This window comes from Danio rerio, chromosome 4 (assembly GCF_052040795.2).
Source record: "Danio rerio strain M-AB ecotype USA chromosome 4, GRCz13ab, whole genome shotgun sequence".
In the NCBI taxonomy this organism is placed as follows: domain Eukaryota; kingdom Metazoa; phylum Chordata; class Actinopteri; order Cypriniformes; family Danionidae; genus Danio; species Danio rerio.
In genome coordinates, this window is record NC_141024.2 from 14,481,968 (window position 1) to 14,498,014 (window position 16,047).

Below are 16,047 nucleotides of genomic sequence, written 5' to 3' on the forward strand. Positions count from 1 at the left end.
ACCACCCATTTATCAATTAGTTTATCATTTGCATGTGTTTTGTTTTTAAGCCATTTCAAAGAATTTAGGCACAGTAAATTATGTTTGTAACTTTAGGAAAGATTATATTTATGTGCATATACGATGAAGATTCACTATAGTGTTACATTTGATTATTCTTTTAGTGCCTGAATACTGCTTGACTCCCCAAAACCAGGAAATGCTGTTTGTTTAGTTTGTATCCTCGCTCTATTGTATTTATCAATGCTTGTGATTGTTTTATTATCATTATGCAGATGCACTGCCTTACAAAATCATCCTGATGAATCTATTTTTTATAAGTTTAAAAGATCATTTGCTGTTATTTTGATCTAGTGAAAGTATACTCATCATCGCTATATGTATCACAGATAAACAAAATATTGCAATGTCTGGTTTTTCTTTAATATCTTGCAGCCCTAATGTCATTGTATATGTGTTTCAGCAAGAAGACTTTCCATACTACAGAGGGCCAAGAGAAGAACCCCATGGTGGCCGCCAAATGGATTTTAGGTATTTGTTAAGTTGAGCTTGCCATTTTAGGAATAAAGGTGTTTTCCTGCAGTTGTGATAGGTGTATCATGAAATTTCAGAATCAGAAATGGCCATGGGCTTGTGGCAAATTACACCACAAAATAACACAAATTTTCTGCTTTGTCTGCTGGTATGTTATTTTATACAAATAAAACCATAGATATAATAAATAGAATAGAGAGTATTATTGTTAGATGGTCAGATTAAGGTGTTTATATATATATATATATATATATATATATATATTTATTTATAGGATTTTTACTATTAGAAAAGTTTTGGTTGTGAGTGTGTTCTGGGTTTTCTTCTTAGCAAGCAATTATGATGACTTGGATTTGAACAAAACAAACTTTTTACTAAAGTTTTTGTTTGTTGTAAATTGAATTAACCTTACTACACAGTGAATTAACCTTACTATAGTTACCGCCATGCTTTCAGTAGCACTAAGCATCATAGAAATCTTCTTAAAGCTGAATGCCATATTCAAATGTCTATTAAATCCAACCAGTCAAACATTAACTGAGCAGTCTTACTGTTATACTTCAATTGAAGTCACAACAGGCTAAAACTGTAATAGTTAAAGTTCTGGTTACTCGTTAGTTAAAATAAGTAGTACCGATTTAGCTTGTCAGTCATGTCTAGCCCAAAATATGTGATTAAACTTGCCTGCTTTTTATTTATTTGTGTTCTTAATAGTCTAATTCTGCTAGTAGCATCAAAGAACTCAGAGCCTTGCTGTATTTTGTGCCTAACAACACCCTCTAGCCTTTAATAATATTTTTGGGAACTTTATTGTTATTTTTACCTTTTTATTATATTTTTTTAGACTATATATATTTATATATATATATATATATATATATATATATATATATATATATATATATATATATATATATATATATATATTGTAGACAAAATACAGATTATATAAAAGAGTGGTACTATTAGAAAGTCAGAGAAAGGTTTTTGTTTTTAATAAAAAAAATAAACTATAGAATACAGGTGAAGATTTGATAAAAAAAAGATGCACCTTTTGCCAATTCTTGATAAAGACTGACATTGATTGATAAGCTGACTTGAAACTCCAACAGTAGAACAACAGCAATCAAAATCAACATAATCTTGAGAATATGTCGGTGCTACAACATGTCTCAGTTGGCCTAATGCATTGCCCAGGCTTTTACAGAATGATGAAAATATATATCTGAAATTCATGTGGCCTAGATTTTCTGCAGTATCCATTGGTATAAATATTCTTTCTTACTGGAAATGTGTTCTTACTCTGAGTCACATGCATGTAAGATAAGCTTCAAATGTGCTTTGAGCGTAACATTTGGATCCTTTTTACACTTTTCTTTAGTGCTGACCCCTTCTGGGTCTTAAAATGTATTGAAAGCAGGGTAAAAAGTAGGCATGTTCATTGAAGGTCTTGTCATTTCCCCCAGCAGATGGCAGAATTGTTCCTTGAAAACACATTCGGTTCCCTCCAGCTTTAGTGTCTTGTTTTTATACTTTGACCGAGAGAATAACAGACGCCAAGAAACAAAGTTGCTTAAGAAGGAGCATAAATCAAACTTTGAGTTGTCTTACGTTTTCTGTTTGGTTTGTGTGTTGTCGGCTCGTATGGAAATACCCACAGACAGTCCTCCTGCCAACTGCGGTTTTCCCTTATCTCTTAATCTGCCTCTCACCGGTAATTAATTGCAACAGTTCACAGCAGGGATGGAGAGCAGCCAAATGAACTTCGTGTTGGTGCACCCCTACAGAGAGAGCGTCACTAAAACACTTTAACAGTGACTTCATGCTTTTCTTAATTGGCCAAATTAATGAAACATGGAGAGTCTGTTTTTACTGCAGGAAAGTCAAAACAGAAGATGGTTTGCTTGAGGTTCAGATTTCTTCACAGACATTTGAGGCCAGTGAATGAACTTTGTGTTGTCTGTTATTTATTTATTTATTTTTTTGAATGAGCAAAAAACAGTGACCCTCATTTATGTATGGCATCCACTAGGGCTGCATGATATTTTTTAAAAATGTAGCATTGCAATATTTTTTTTATTTTGCGATATACAGTTGAAGTCAGAATTATTAGCCCCCCTGTTTATTTTTTTTCCCCATTTTTCTGTTTGCTGGAGACATTTTTTTCAACACATTTTCAACCATAATAGTTTTAATAACTCATCTCTAGTAACTGATTTATTTCATCTTTGCCTTGATGACAGTAAATAATATTTTACTAGCTATTTTTCAAGACACTTCTATACAGCTTAAAGTGACATTTAAAGGCTTAACTAGGTTAATTAGGATAACTAGGCAGGTTAGGACCTTAATTTTGACCTTAAAATGGTTTTTAAAAAATTAAAAACTGCTTTTACTCTAGCCGAATTAAAAAAAATAAAGATTTACTCTAGAAGACAAAATATTATCATTAGTTAGGCTGGATTTAAACAAATTAAGTTAAACATTGCTAAATTTAATGTGTTTGTTTAAATTCAGCCCATATACTAATATTAATAATTAAACATGTGCATAATTGTTTACTGTTTAAAACTTTACATAAACAGACTTCACCACTAAATCAGTTCATCAAAGTTAGAACTTCTGCTGACCGAACTACTAGGGATGGTAAAAGGGGGGTCTGTATTATTCCTCTAAAAAAAAAGTAAATTCAGTCAGTCGGTATTTTCAGTGGAAGCTGCTAGAGAATTGAACTCCATCCCACCAACAATTAGAAGATTGTGCACTTTTCATTCTTTCAGGTTCATGTTAAAAATTGGTTATTGACAAATCAGCATTGTCGGCATTAGTACTGTATTTTTGGCACTTAGTTTGTCTTTGACTTTTTGGTCCTCTCTGTCCTCAATCTGTTTTTGTTTTTTTTAATTGGATATGATAGTGTATTCTATGTTATTGTGCTTAGATTAGTTTTTAGGTGTGACTTTTTAACATTCTGTAAGGGGTCTACAGATAAAAAAATAGCCATTCTTGGCTAATTCTGGCATATTTTGCAGTAATATTTATTAATGTGCATTGACCCTGTAAACAAATAAACTAAAATAAAAAATACAATGCTCACCATAACTGAATACATCGCATTTGGGAAATTAATATTTTTATCCATTTCTTAGTGTATATAGGCATTGTATTTTAGTGTATTTAAACAAAACAGATTTAACAGAGATATTTATTCAAATAATATTTTAGTCTCCAAACATATTTAGAAATTGAAATAATACAATTAAATTCAAGCAAAATATTGCAAAAAAGAAAATTACAACATAAAAAATGTCAACTACATTTTTCTATTTTCTTTTTTTTTTTTTTTTTTGCATCTCTTGATTTTTCCTCTTTTTAAAATGTGTATTTAATATTTTTCTATAACATAAATTTGGGTGTACTAAGCTCCCAATTTGGCTTCAGTGCTGACTAATGTATATGTACAAATATGATATTGTATAGCTTTCTATTAAAAATATGAATTTAAAAGATAGATTTGTGAGGGGTGTACTTACAGTGCTCGGCATATATAAGTTGTTAGATGAAGCAGCAAAACAGGCTCCTTGCAAAAAATCTACTTGAAAGTGACAGGATGTTTGATTCCTCCTGAGGACTTGAAACCTACAATTAATGTGTATATAAAAGGAAACATGGCAAAGGGAATAAGACAACTGCATGAAATTAACCCGAAAATAAATGCAAATTATAATTTTGAGATCAGGCATGAACAAACTGTCTATACTAGATGTCAAATTGGACATTCTAGGTTGACTCATTTGTACTGTTTTTACTGAATAACAAAGCACCACCTAAATGTAAATGCTGCCATGCTTTACATATTTTGTTGGAATGTGGAAATTTGAATACCATTAGATAATTTATTATAAGGAGAGCACTTTGATGGATATTTTTTTGAAAAGGTACCACCTTAAATCTTAATCTTAAATTAAATTTAAATTGAATCTTAAATTATTTATCAAATCAGACTGTATATCATATTTAACTTAAAATAAATTTTTGTGTGATGTTTATTTATTTCTATCCTATATATTTGTCTAACTTTTTATTGTAAAACAATTTTGTTTTTATCATGCAATATTTTTATGCATATCCTATTTGCCCAGCCATAAGTTGCTGATGTGGCAATAAATAAATACTAAATAAATAAATATATAAGTTGTTTGCAACCAGTATATTTTATTATTAATTATTTATTTACATGGGTAGACTTAAAAAAAGAACACAGTTTTGCCACTTGGTGGTGCTTTTGAGGTTAGTCTATGGCTCTCACTCGTCTAAGCCCTCTCTTGTTATTAAAATCAGACATTCCTAGGATTCAGTTTTGAAGAATGTCCTTTATACGGCCACTTAAAGCATTGTCCTGCTAATTCGAATAACCATGCATGTCAAACATGCTTTTAAAATACCTGTAGTGACCTTTTCTGTGCTTTAATCTGCCGTGATTGGGAACGAGAGGTTAACCTTTCTTTTTTTTGTTCTTCACTTGGGGTAATATCCTGGCTTCATATTGGCAGTAAAGACAGACATGTGGTAATTTGCTCTGTTAGTCCAGGGCAGACAGGGTCACCTGCACTTCAAACAGATGTGAGGGTCATTAAAGTTTTGCGAGGTCACTGTGTGCGGACTTCTAGTCGTGTGTTTGTGAGAGAGGGGAACCTGGCTGGGGTTCAGGCCAGGGTCACTCAGACCAGGTGCCTGTGAGTCTTTTACGTCCTCCCCGCTCGCCATATAAGTGGCACGTAATCGGCCTGCGTGACCGGAGGGTCCCGGCAGGGAAACCGAGCAGAGTAAACTGAAGGGGGTTTTACTGCCTTTAGAACAGATGTGTGTTAATGAATGTCTTGGTTGGCGGGTGAACTCGGCAAAGCCACGGTGCTGTTCTGTTAGGCAACGCTGCAGCTTTTTACAAGCCTCATTTTGCCCTCCTCTTTGTGCAGTTTATATTGAGTTGCGCTTTACAAGCAGGATGTGAAGCCTCTGGCAGAGTCCTTACACAAATAGGGAAAGTCTTAAATGAAGCTCAATGCAGAGCCTAATTTAAATGAGTCTCTTCTGTGTTATCAGGGCCAGAGGTGTCCTGTGTGACCAATGAGTTTCATAAAGGTCTTTAAAGACTTCATGTTAAATGAGCCAGTTACTCGAACATTCACACATGTACCATAATAACGATACATAATATGTGTCATTATTATTAAGGCTGCACGATGTATAGTTTCAGCATCGATATCACAATGTGATCATTCGCAATAGTCACATCACGAGCATGCGCAATGTTGAGTCTGGATTATAATTATTTAATATAATAAAATATATACTAAAGTAATAAAATTGTTTTTGGAGGAACAATTTTATAAGCAGTAAGGTCAAAGAAACTGTACCATTTTTAACTTTGTCAAATTATATTATACAAATAATTTCTATAATGAAGACTACGCAGTGTTATTTTACATTTGATTATTCAGCTACTGTATATCTGAATAGAGTTTGACTCCTCTGAAAACAGTCAAACACTGATTATTTAATTAGTATCTTTTTCTGTTTTGTGCTTCTGTATACTTGTTGATTGTTTCTTATATTTTTTATGCACATGCATTCCCCTACAGAATCATCCCAATCTATCTAAATTATATTCATATCGCTATATATATCGCAGAATAAAAAGAATTGCATTGTTAGGTTTTTCTAATATCGTGCAGGCCTAATTATTATCATGAAAAACTCACTGGTGCATGAATTAAAACATTAAGAAGGAAATATATATATATATATATATATATATATATATATATATATATATATATATATATATATATATATATATATATATATATATAATTCTGACTTCAACTAAACTATATAAACATATATATAATTTTTTCTTTGTTATGCTTTAAATACAATCAGAGTATTTATATACTTGTATTTGTTTATTTTCTTTACATGATATAATATATTTATACATTGTTTATCTCACACTTTTTAAAATAGTATTTTGTATTATCATATTTTAATGTTTATAAAATATCTAAATTAGAAAATGTTGAATATTTATGCATACATATGTATTAAATTGTTTAGGTAGTTTCATATACTTTATCCTATTTCCATAAACTGATGTATTTTAAGTTATTTTTATTTTCAAAGCAACAGAAAATAGTGATAACCCTTACAGCTTTGCGACATTCACTGCCCTCTTGTTTTTGGGTTTATGACAGCATAAAATCAATATGACTGATAAGTGATATAGAAAAAAAAACTTTTAATAACTTGGCATTTAATTAGGTGAGCAGATGATTATAAGCAGTATAAATTATATAGTACTAGGACAAATGAAGTGATCATACCAGACCTAAGGCCAGTGGAAACATCTCGTCTGCTCTCTTCTGACCCTTCATCCCAGTACACTCAGTCTCTGACCCTACAGGGCATGGTTCATATAAACAAGTGTCATGAATTTAATGCATCGTCCCCTTCTTAACCCCATTCTAAACCTGTCAGAGGACAGTGAACAGCTAGTTTAACCACACAAGCGTCCTTTAACTTTTTTATGTCTCAAGTTTGTCTGCTTATTAATGTTTGAGAAGTAGTATCACCAATATTCTTGGTCACACTTTACAATAAGGTGTTATTAATTAATGTTATTGTATTCACTAACATGAACTAAGAATAAACAGCACTTGTATTTGTTCATCATAGTTCAACATTTACTAATGTGTTATTAAAATACAAATTCATAGCTCTGCACTGTGACTTAACAACTAACAATGAACAACTTTAATGTAATAAGAAATGTATTCATGTTAGTAAAGACATTAACTAACATTAAATTATTTAACCTTATTTTAAAGTCTTATTGTCAATTTCGCCACATTTTCATACATAAAAAGAATTGAAACTGCTAATAATACAAAATTACTACAAGAGAAATATAAAATACACAAACAAATAGAAATAATTGTAGTAAATTAAAGGGAAAGACTACTAAAATTTACTTAAAGTATTAATTACAATTAAAGTATTCAAGTAAGCATTTTTTGCTCACTATATACCAATAATTTGACCTAGTTTTGCTCTATTAATTTTGTTCTGTTTGGTTTGATATTCATGTAAAATGTTTAATGCGAGTATCTTACTATTATGTGATTGTAAATATTTGTCTTATTTCATTTTAGACCCAGTAATCGACCTGGTCCCCCACCGAATGCTCGAGTCCAGGGTTCTTACCCCGGGCCTAGGTCTATGCCTGGCCCTGATGCAGGAGACGACACACTGATACAGGCCATCATGAACCTGGACCGGGGGTTTGTACTGGTATTCTTTTATCTAAAATGCTCCATATTACTTTATTAAAGGCAACAGAAACTCAAAGTCTCCTGTCCTGCAGGGAAGAACGGGAAAACGTGAGACGAAAGGCTCCTTTTCCTCCTGTGCGTGAACGATCTCCTGCCCGAAGGGACATCCCACCTTCACCTCACAGTCGGTCGGGGTCTAGCATAAGCAGCCGCAGCTACTCTCCAGAGCGGAGCAAAGCGCATCCCTTCCCACCACAGCAGGGCAAAAGTATGAAACTTATTTTTCACCTCACCTTTGTTTAATATCTGATCATATGTTGTTAACAGAGATGCATAATTGTTTCCGCCTTGTGTAAACACTCATTCAAATGCATCTTGTTGTACTTGTCTTTGGATTTTTATCTAGACCCTTCTTTCTTATTTCGTCAAGCTCTAAATCACTTTCACAGGAGCATTAGTGTGACACTTGAGTACTTTTGAATGAACACATCTACAGCTTCAATGCAGCCAGCAGAACAGCAAGCGAATGAAATTATGTTTTGGTCCAGTAGCGAAGTATGTGTGTAGTTTTTTTGGTGCTTTTTCTCACAAAACGTCACATAAAGGACCACATTTTTGCACAATGAGAAAGATTATGGATCTTTTGTGGCTGTTTCTAAGCATTCAGCCGCATGAGCATTTATACTATGAATGCAGTTCAGTCAAACCTATTGAAAGTGGACAAGCTCTAAAGGTTTTAGACTGTATTTACACTTGTATTTAGTGTTCACATTTGATCAGATTGACGAAAGTATATCTCAATATTAGATGTAAATGGGGCTTTTAATTTAGCTTTATTGCACTTATGCACAGTTGAAAGGTTTTTGTGTGTGTTTTAAAATGTAATCTAAAAAATGTCAAATTTAGCATTCATTACTCCAGTATTGTTCACATGATCATTCTAGGTTGCTGATTTGGCATTTAAGATTTTTTTTATTGTAAATGCTCAAAACAGCTGTTACTTAATAGTTAAAGTGGTCCCTTATTGTTTGCAGGAGTTACGTTCTAAAAATAACCCGCAATAGGCGAAATTTGCAAAGTAGTCAGCCTTATTTTTCATAATTATTATAGATGTTTAAAGGCTGTAAAGCCCCTCACTACACACTTCATACACTTTTCTCAGACAGATTTTAACATTTTCACTTTTCTCTCTCGTTAAAACACTCTCAAAGTTCAAACCTTCGTAGAAAAGTAAGTCCAATATTAGCATTTGATCTTGTTTTATTTGTTCTGAAATTATCGGGGTGTCAAAATTAATTGTTTCTTCTGTGCACTGTGATGCAGACGTGAACAATTCGGTATTTGTTCAGTAATAAACACAACCGGTTATTACTTACTGGCGTCATTTATCTAATATGCGCTTTGTCACTGTAGTTTACTATGGCGAGGGAGGCGAGTGTGAGTAATTAAAACACTGTGACTACATAAAAACACAGAAACTGTGCACAATTCACTGTGTGTTTGCTGGACAGTCTTTCACTGATATACAGCAGAAGCTGTTTCGCTGTGATTGAGAAAATGTTAGTAAACTCCATTTCTCTCTCATTGTGGCCCATTTGACCTGCTGACGTGATGTTTCCTCTCCTCTCAGCTGTTATATTGATGCTTGTGGGTCCAGTTTTCTTCTCCGTGTCTTAATGGATCAGCTGTGATCGCCGCTGCCGTTTATAAGCGTCACTCATCGGTGAACCGCACCAGAGAGTTAGCGCCAATTGCAGCCCTTTTTGTTGAGCACGTGACCAATCACAGGGATGTAAGAAAGAACTCGCTAAACAAGGTTTAGAAACCAAGCAGGATATTTACATTTGTTCATTAGCTGTAAATGCTCTTGTTGTTCTGTGCATGTACTTGAGTATTTAATGGTACAGTCCCGAATGTTTCTATTAAAGGAAAAAATTACAATTAATATATGAATATAAATATATTTATACATTGTGCTGTGAAGTATTTCACAGTGTATGGAAAGCTTCGTCAATGCACCATGATGCACCGAGATACAACCAAACTGTGAGACCAGTGTAGCTTCACACCTCTACGTAATAAGATAACTTCTACCTTCCGTTAGCAGATCCAGAAGTCCAACTTTTTGTGCAATGGTTAGCATCTTCCTCTGCCTTTTGGATGCTACCGCAGGTGTCTTTGTGGGTGCAGAACGTTTCGTCGACATTGTGTGGAGAAAACTTGCAAACATACAGTTCAACACTTTAGAGTCACACTGCTAGCGATCGAAGATTTATGTATATTTGTGTATAGGAGACACAGCATGGAGGAGATTGATTGACAATGGTCTACTACCAGTCAGGACGCAGAACACAATGCGCTAATCGGGACGCAAAACACAATGCGCTGTAAAAAAAAAAAAAAAAAAAAAGGATGTCAAATTGCACGAATAAAATCGAAGCTGCGAGACCGCAAAAGGTGAACCACTCTATAGCAAGAAACCTTTGTATATGAAAACAGTGCTGCATTCTTTTGATTAATTAAAATGACAAAGATGCAGAAAGATTTTAATTGCATGAAATGTTTACTAATCTTAACTATACATAATTTTTTGTTTTTTTAATTAATTAATGAATTTATTTATTTATTTACTTATTTATTTGTTTATTTTTAATTTCCAGTTTCTGTTATGATTTAACGCAGTGGTGTTTGCAGGTCTAGACAGTCTGCCAAGCCTTTCTGCATTTCCTATGGAGAATTTGCATTGGCGGGATCCCCCACACACACCGACTGTAGATGGTGCGAAGGGTCAGTGCACAGCTTGCAGTGTAGTTTTTGACCTGACGTGGACTATTTGAAAAGTGCTGATTGATTTAAAGGCATTCCTGACTAATTTGCACGCGAGCGCATTTTAATGCACGCAGCTGCGGAGTGGAAAGACTTTCCCTGGATGCTTTATTCCTCATATAAACTAGACAAATGTCCTAAATGCTTCCCAGACATGTCTGATATGAGTCGTCGTATTTGAAAATAGACAGGCTTGGACATGACTGCACCCAGGCGTCCACCACAGACCTCCGATCACAGATGATGTCACTCAAAGTCTGTCCTAATAAAGACTCCCATCTGTGTTTGTTTCCCTGTTCTCTGTTTCTATAATGAGATCCTCAGCAATGAGCTCCAGAGAGGCGCTTCGAGCGGCCAATATTGGATGCACATGTTTGGGCTGTCTTTAGATTATGCTGGCCTGAAAAGACAGAGCAGGCTTGCATGAGATCATATGATCTAACCTTTATTACCGATGAAAGTGCATCAAGAGTTATTGCTCACTGAAAATTACAATGCTTATTTTCTTTTTTCTCCTCCTGTTTCAGGATACGAGGAGCCATTTGGGCCAGGCAGAGCACCTGGTAAGTTAAACAGTGCCCTGTTGGCTGGACAAATGACCTGGTTAAATTTGTTATGTGTTAGAAGGCCCACATGTAATTTGAGCTTGCTGAAATGTATGGATTGACAGTCGAAAAGACAGTGTTTCCACCTGGTATTGACATGCATTCTTATGAAGGTGGTCAGCTATGAAGCTTAACTGTTTCCACCTGGCATTATAACATCACCGGGTATGTTTGCATGGAGACCAATAATCTAATTTTAATACAATTAAGACAATACTCTGATTAAGAGTCTTCCATGTAAACAGTGATTTTTGATTGATTTAATGTGGTTAAGGTCATAATCGAACTAAATAGAGATCGAATAAGACACTTGGATTATGCTAAATTTTAGTCGCACTATTGAAGTGCAGTACAGACATGAGAACACCTTAATCAAGCTTTTAGCATTGATTTTCGTCGCATTATGCGCCAGGATAGTCTACACACACGGTTTTTTGACACTATTCTCTGCACCTACCAAAGGACCCTATACAGTGTGCACTATCAAATTCCAAAAACAACACTCTTCCAGCAGATCATACTCTCATCCAATATCTCGTTTGTCATGGAGGCATGCATGAAATGTTCCTGAATGAATCTGAAAGTGCCAAACTGCAGATAAATTCAACAAATGAAAAATTAAACACCCAAAATCATATGAAACTCCTTAATCATATTATTATCTTATGCAGATTAAGGCAAATAATTTGATTACTAATGTCCATGTAAACGTAGTCATTGGTAAGCTCTTTTTTTTTTTTGTTATAATGCCGTACAGTGAAGTATGAATGCCTTGTTTGGGAGAAAATATTATAAATATGTATGTTTTGAACTTGATGTACAGTTGGACATGATCACAGAGTAAACACAACCACTGACTTTTTTTCTGGATGTTACATGCGTATCTGCCAAAAAAAGTAAAAGAAAATTTGATGTGATCCTTAACACAGTTACACTACCATCTACAAGTTTGAGATTTAACTTTTTTTCTTTTGTAATTGAAATATGTTTGTTATTCTTGCCAATAATTCATTAATTTTATTCAAAAATAAAGCATTAATCCTGAGAATTGTTTTGTAAAAACGTCTTAAAATTATCGTCATAAAACGTCATAAAATTTGATTTAAATATAATATATATATATAAATATAATACATTTCAAAAATGTAATAAATCCCTTTGATGACAAAGCTGAAGCGGCTTTAGCCATGAATAACCCCACTGAACTGCACTAAGCTGAACTTCAGCTCTGAAAACTAGACTGACAGTTTCAAGCCCTATTTAGACTAATACATTTTAGTTTTAAAACGTATAAGGTTTGCTGCAGTTACGCCTTCCATCCACACTAAATGGGAGTTTTCAGGCACCGAAATTGGAACTTTTTGAAAACACTGAAGGGGCCGTTTTCATTTTAAAATGCTGCTGCTCCATCTCGATGTGGATGGGGGAAAGCGAAGACATCTGCAAACGGAGGATTGCAGAGCCGATTGGGGCTTGATCTGATTGGGGCTTTTTCCTCAATATTAAGTAGCCTACAGACAGTTCAGTCTTGCATTCTCTTCTTGTAAGTTCAGACTTTGCAAGTTTGATATGGAAAACAAACTCCAGAGCACACTTTATTTTTTAACCTCATTCACATCACTCTGGCTATGCTGTTTCACTTTCTTAACAATAAAATGAAAACATGATATAAGGAACTGCCATTTTTCATTTTGATTTTAGCAACTTAACAGACACCAAAACTGCTGAGGCATCGTGTAGCTACATATTTATATGAGCGTCATCTTCACTGCGTGCATATTTATAACAAAACTGAGCCTCTAACATCACTGCCTCCTTTCATTTTCATTTAAATATGAAACATACCCTCTCTTTTGCTGAATATCAGTTTTAATAATTAATGATGGCCATTAGAAAAGTATACCGAACAATAACTTCATATGTTATAGGAAATAAAGGCAAGCAATCAGTAAAATGTGTAGAATCTGTGTATGTGGTTACATAATATATTACCTTATCTGTGCGCTCAGCCAAAACGCGTTACCTGAGAACAATAGATTCAAAAGACTAAAGTCGGGGAATATGTCGCTAGACAACAAGATGCATTTAAATATCACATTTAACAACTATAGTGAGATTAGATCCAGAGGTAGATCCTTAATGAGCAGTCCGACGTCCACAGCTCTCGTTGCTGCAGTGCATCCCAGAGTGTGTGTGTGTTCACGTGGTGTGCCATTTTAGTGGGATAGTGTGGACGAAGAGTTGTTCATAAACGCTGGGTGAAACGCTAGTGTGGACGTGGATGGTTTTCATTCTAAATCGTTGTTTTAAAACTAAAATGAATTAGTGTAAACGGGGCCTCAGTTTACTAGAACTTCTATGTTAAGCTGCTTTAACACAATCTACATTGTAGAATCACTATAAAAATAAACATGAATTGAATTACTGCAGTCTTCAGTCTGCTTAATATGTTTTAAAACTTATTTTACATTTACATTTTTTTTACATTTAGTCATTTAGCAGACGCTTTTATCCAAAGCGACTTACAAATTTTGTACTTTAAAGCACATGGAGTCCAAACGAACAAATTGTATTTGAAATAGAAACCCTTTGTTACTTTTGTATTATGATTGTCTTTACTGTCACCTTTGATCGGGTTATTGGGTTTTTATATCATCCTTTAAATAACAAACGGCCCCCAAGCTTTTTAAAGTTAGTAGGGAACTCTTGGCCAAGACACAATTTAATATTTTTAGAAAAACCCAAACACAGAAGAGGAAAATCAAACTCCTTTTGAATCCTGATAAAGGAAGTTTTACGGCTCACCACAAGGAGATTTTGTTTCGCTTGGGTTTACGAGTTAAAGGTCAGCCTGCAGTCACAGTAACTTGAGAGAAAGCGTTGCTAATCGCACCATCGTAGAGCCTCATTTTGTTTGTCTGCTTTTCTCTCACTTCCTTTGGCTGGGGATCGTAAAACGTCCACAGGCGTGTGTTCGAGTGTCTGATTGTTAAACCTTTCCTCCTTCCATTCCTTTTTACTTCCCATTGCCAGATGTTAGATAGCACCTCATGTGTATGAGGAGATTTGGATTCGAGTCTCTTTAAATCTAAACGGTCTGGTCCAGGCTTCTCTCCGCTCCAAATCAATTTGGCCAGCTCTCCTTCATCCTTCGCCGAGCGAATCCTTAGGTGTCGAGCCCACATTTCACACGGAGGGGGTCATAGGGTGACACTGCCGGCACCTGGCTGTGGTTTGCCTGCAGGGAAGAGCCCTGATCGGCAGTCAGGGAACCACCTGGTTCTGCACGCCAGCTGGATGTTCGGAAAGCAAACAGGACCCGTTCCAGCATGCGAAAACGTTTACGGCACCAAATGAGTCAAGCAAGGCCGTATTCTGTGGCTTTCTGGGGGATGTTGATCCACGTCCAAACTATAGCTGCGTTGTTGGCTAGCGTCCTACAACAGATGCTTTGTTTCTTCCTTACTGATTTTACTCTTTCATCTCCTGCAGACAAGGAAAGGCCCCCCGGCCCCTCCGTGAGTGCATCACGAGATGGTTCGCCCCATAGCTCCGTATCTGCCACTAAGGTGAGCCACACACACTCACACACACTGCAGAGCTCTCAAACAGATGTGCCTACCAGAACACTCCCTTTCATCCAGTAAAATAATAATATGTGTGACGTGCCTGCCATTTCAGCTGATGGTGAAAAAACACACTTCATATTTCCACTAGTAACCGGAGATTTTTTGGTAATTTTGAAAAGCTGTTGGCTTGCGCTTTGCTCTTTTTTTTCTTCCATATGATAGGTTTTAAAGGGTCCTGTTTGGCGTATAAAAGGCAGGCGTCCGTGCCGTGTTTATTCAGACTGTAAGCACGGTTCTGACACAAAGCACAGTGGGTCGCTAAAGCAGAGTTTGTGGACATCGTGGGGCCACCCAGGCCGCGCATAGCTAAAAAAAGAGGGTGAAATCCATTAGCTCAACTCTCTGCTCTATCATAAGATCTTATCGGAGGCTCTGAGCACTCTGGAAGTACTCTAGGGAGCTTTGAGAGCCTAGAATAAATTTGTTTCACTGTTTTTCTCTTGCGCTCCCCTCTTGTTACTATTTTTAGGCTCGGGTGAAGTGAATCTTAGGAACAAAATCAATGCTAAATATTTTTTTCCACAAAAAAAACAAAAAACAAAGAAAAATTAATAATTACAGTCTCTTCTGTGAAAGCACATTTTTATTCTTTTATCCGTTAGGAAAACATTATAACCACTAGCAACATTAGTAGCAACAGGCTAGCACAGAAATTCCATTGAAAATACTGGGGAAAATAAACTTATATTCTAACTTGTATATAGTCATATTTTAAAGTCATGGCAAGGGGAAATAATATTTAATGCAGTGCTGCTTGTCCGATCTAAGTCCCATTTCATTTCATATATCTTACAGGCAGTGAAGATTGCTGATTTTTAAAGAAATCAGATCTTTAATGTGACAATTTTGTAATGCAAAAGCAGTTTACCGAAATCCCTTGGGCTATCTGGCTGAAAATTAAAAGTCTGTGTGCATATAGCCCATTAGCAGTTTTAATTAAAATCAGTCATCTTTTTTAAAATCAATAAAGAGTCATGGTAATGTAGCAGCTTTGTGTGGATCATGATTATAGTGTTGTGGTTGCCTCTAATTTTAAATCACTGCACATAGTTATGATTTAAGCAAATTGGGATTTTGTACTTGCATTTTCACCCTTAGATATCTCTAATAAATTAATTAGAA

General features: G+C 35.1%; 1 protein-coding gene and 1 long non-coding RNA gene across 5 annotated transcripts in view; both read left to right on the forward strand.

The window, feature by feature from the left end:
* Positions 1 to 16,047, forward strand: part of LOC147844665 (uncharacterized) — an 892,045-nt gene that overhangs the window by 723,733 nt on the left and 152,265 nt on the right. The window lies entirely within an intron of this gene.
* pphln1 (periphilin 1) overlaps positions 1 to 16,047 on the forward strand; it is a 62,056-nt gene that overhangs the window by 34,748 nt on the left and 11,261 nt on the right. For 2 of the 4 annotated variants that reach the window (XM_087247577.1, XM_087247576.1), the window contains 6 exons: positions 464 to 531; positions 7,746 to 7,874; positions 7,958 to 8,133; positions 10,560 to 10,652; positions 11,219 to 11,254; positions 14,789 to 14,865. In XM_087247577.1, the coding sequence (XP_087103703.1) occupies positions 464 to 531; positions 7,746 to 7,874; positions 7,958 to 8,133; positions 10,560 to 10,652; positions 11,219 to 11,254; positions 14,789 to 14,865 (579 nt within the window). 4 annotated transcript variants of the gene reach the window in all.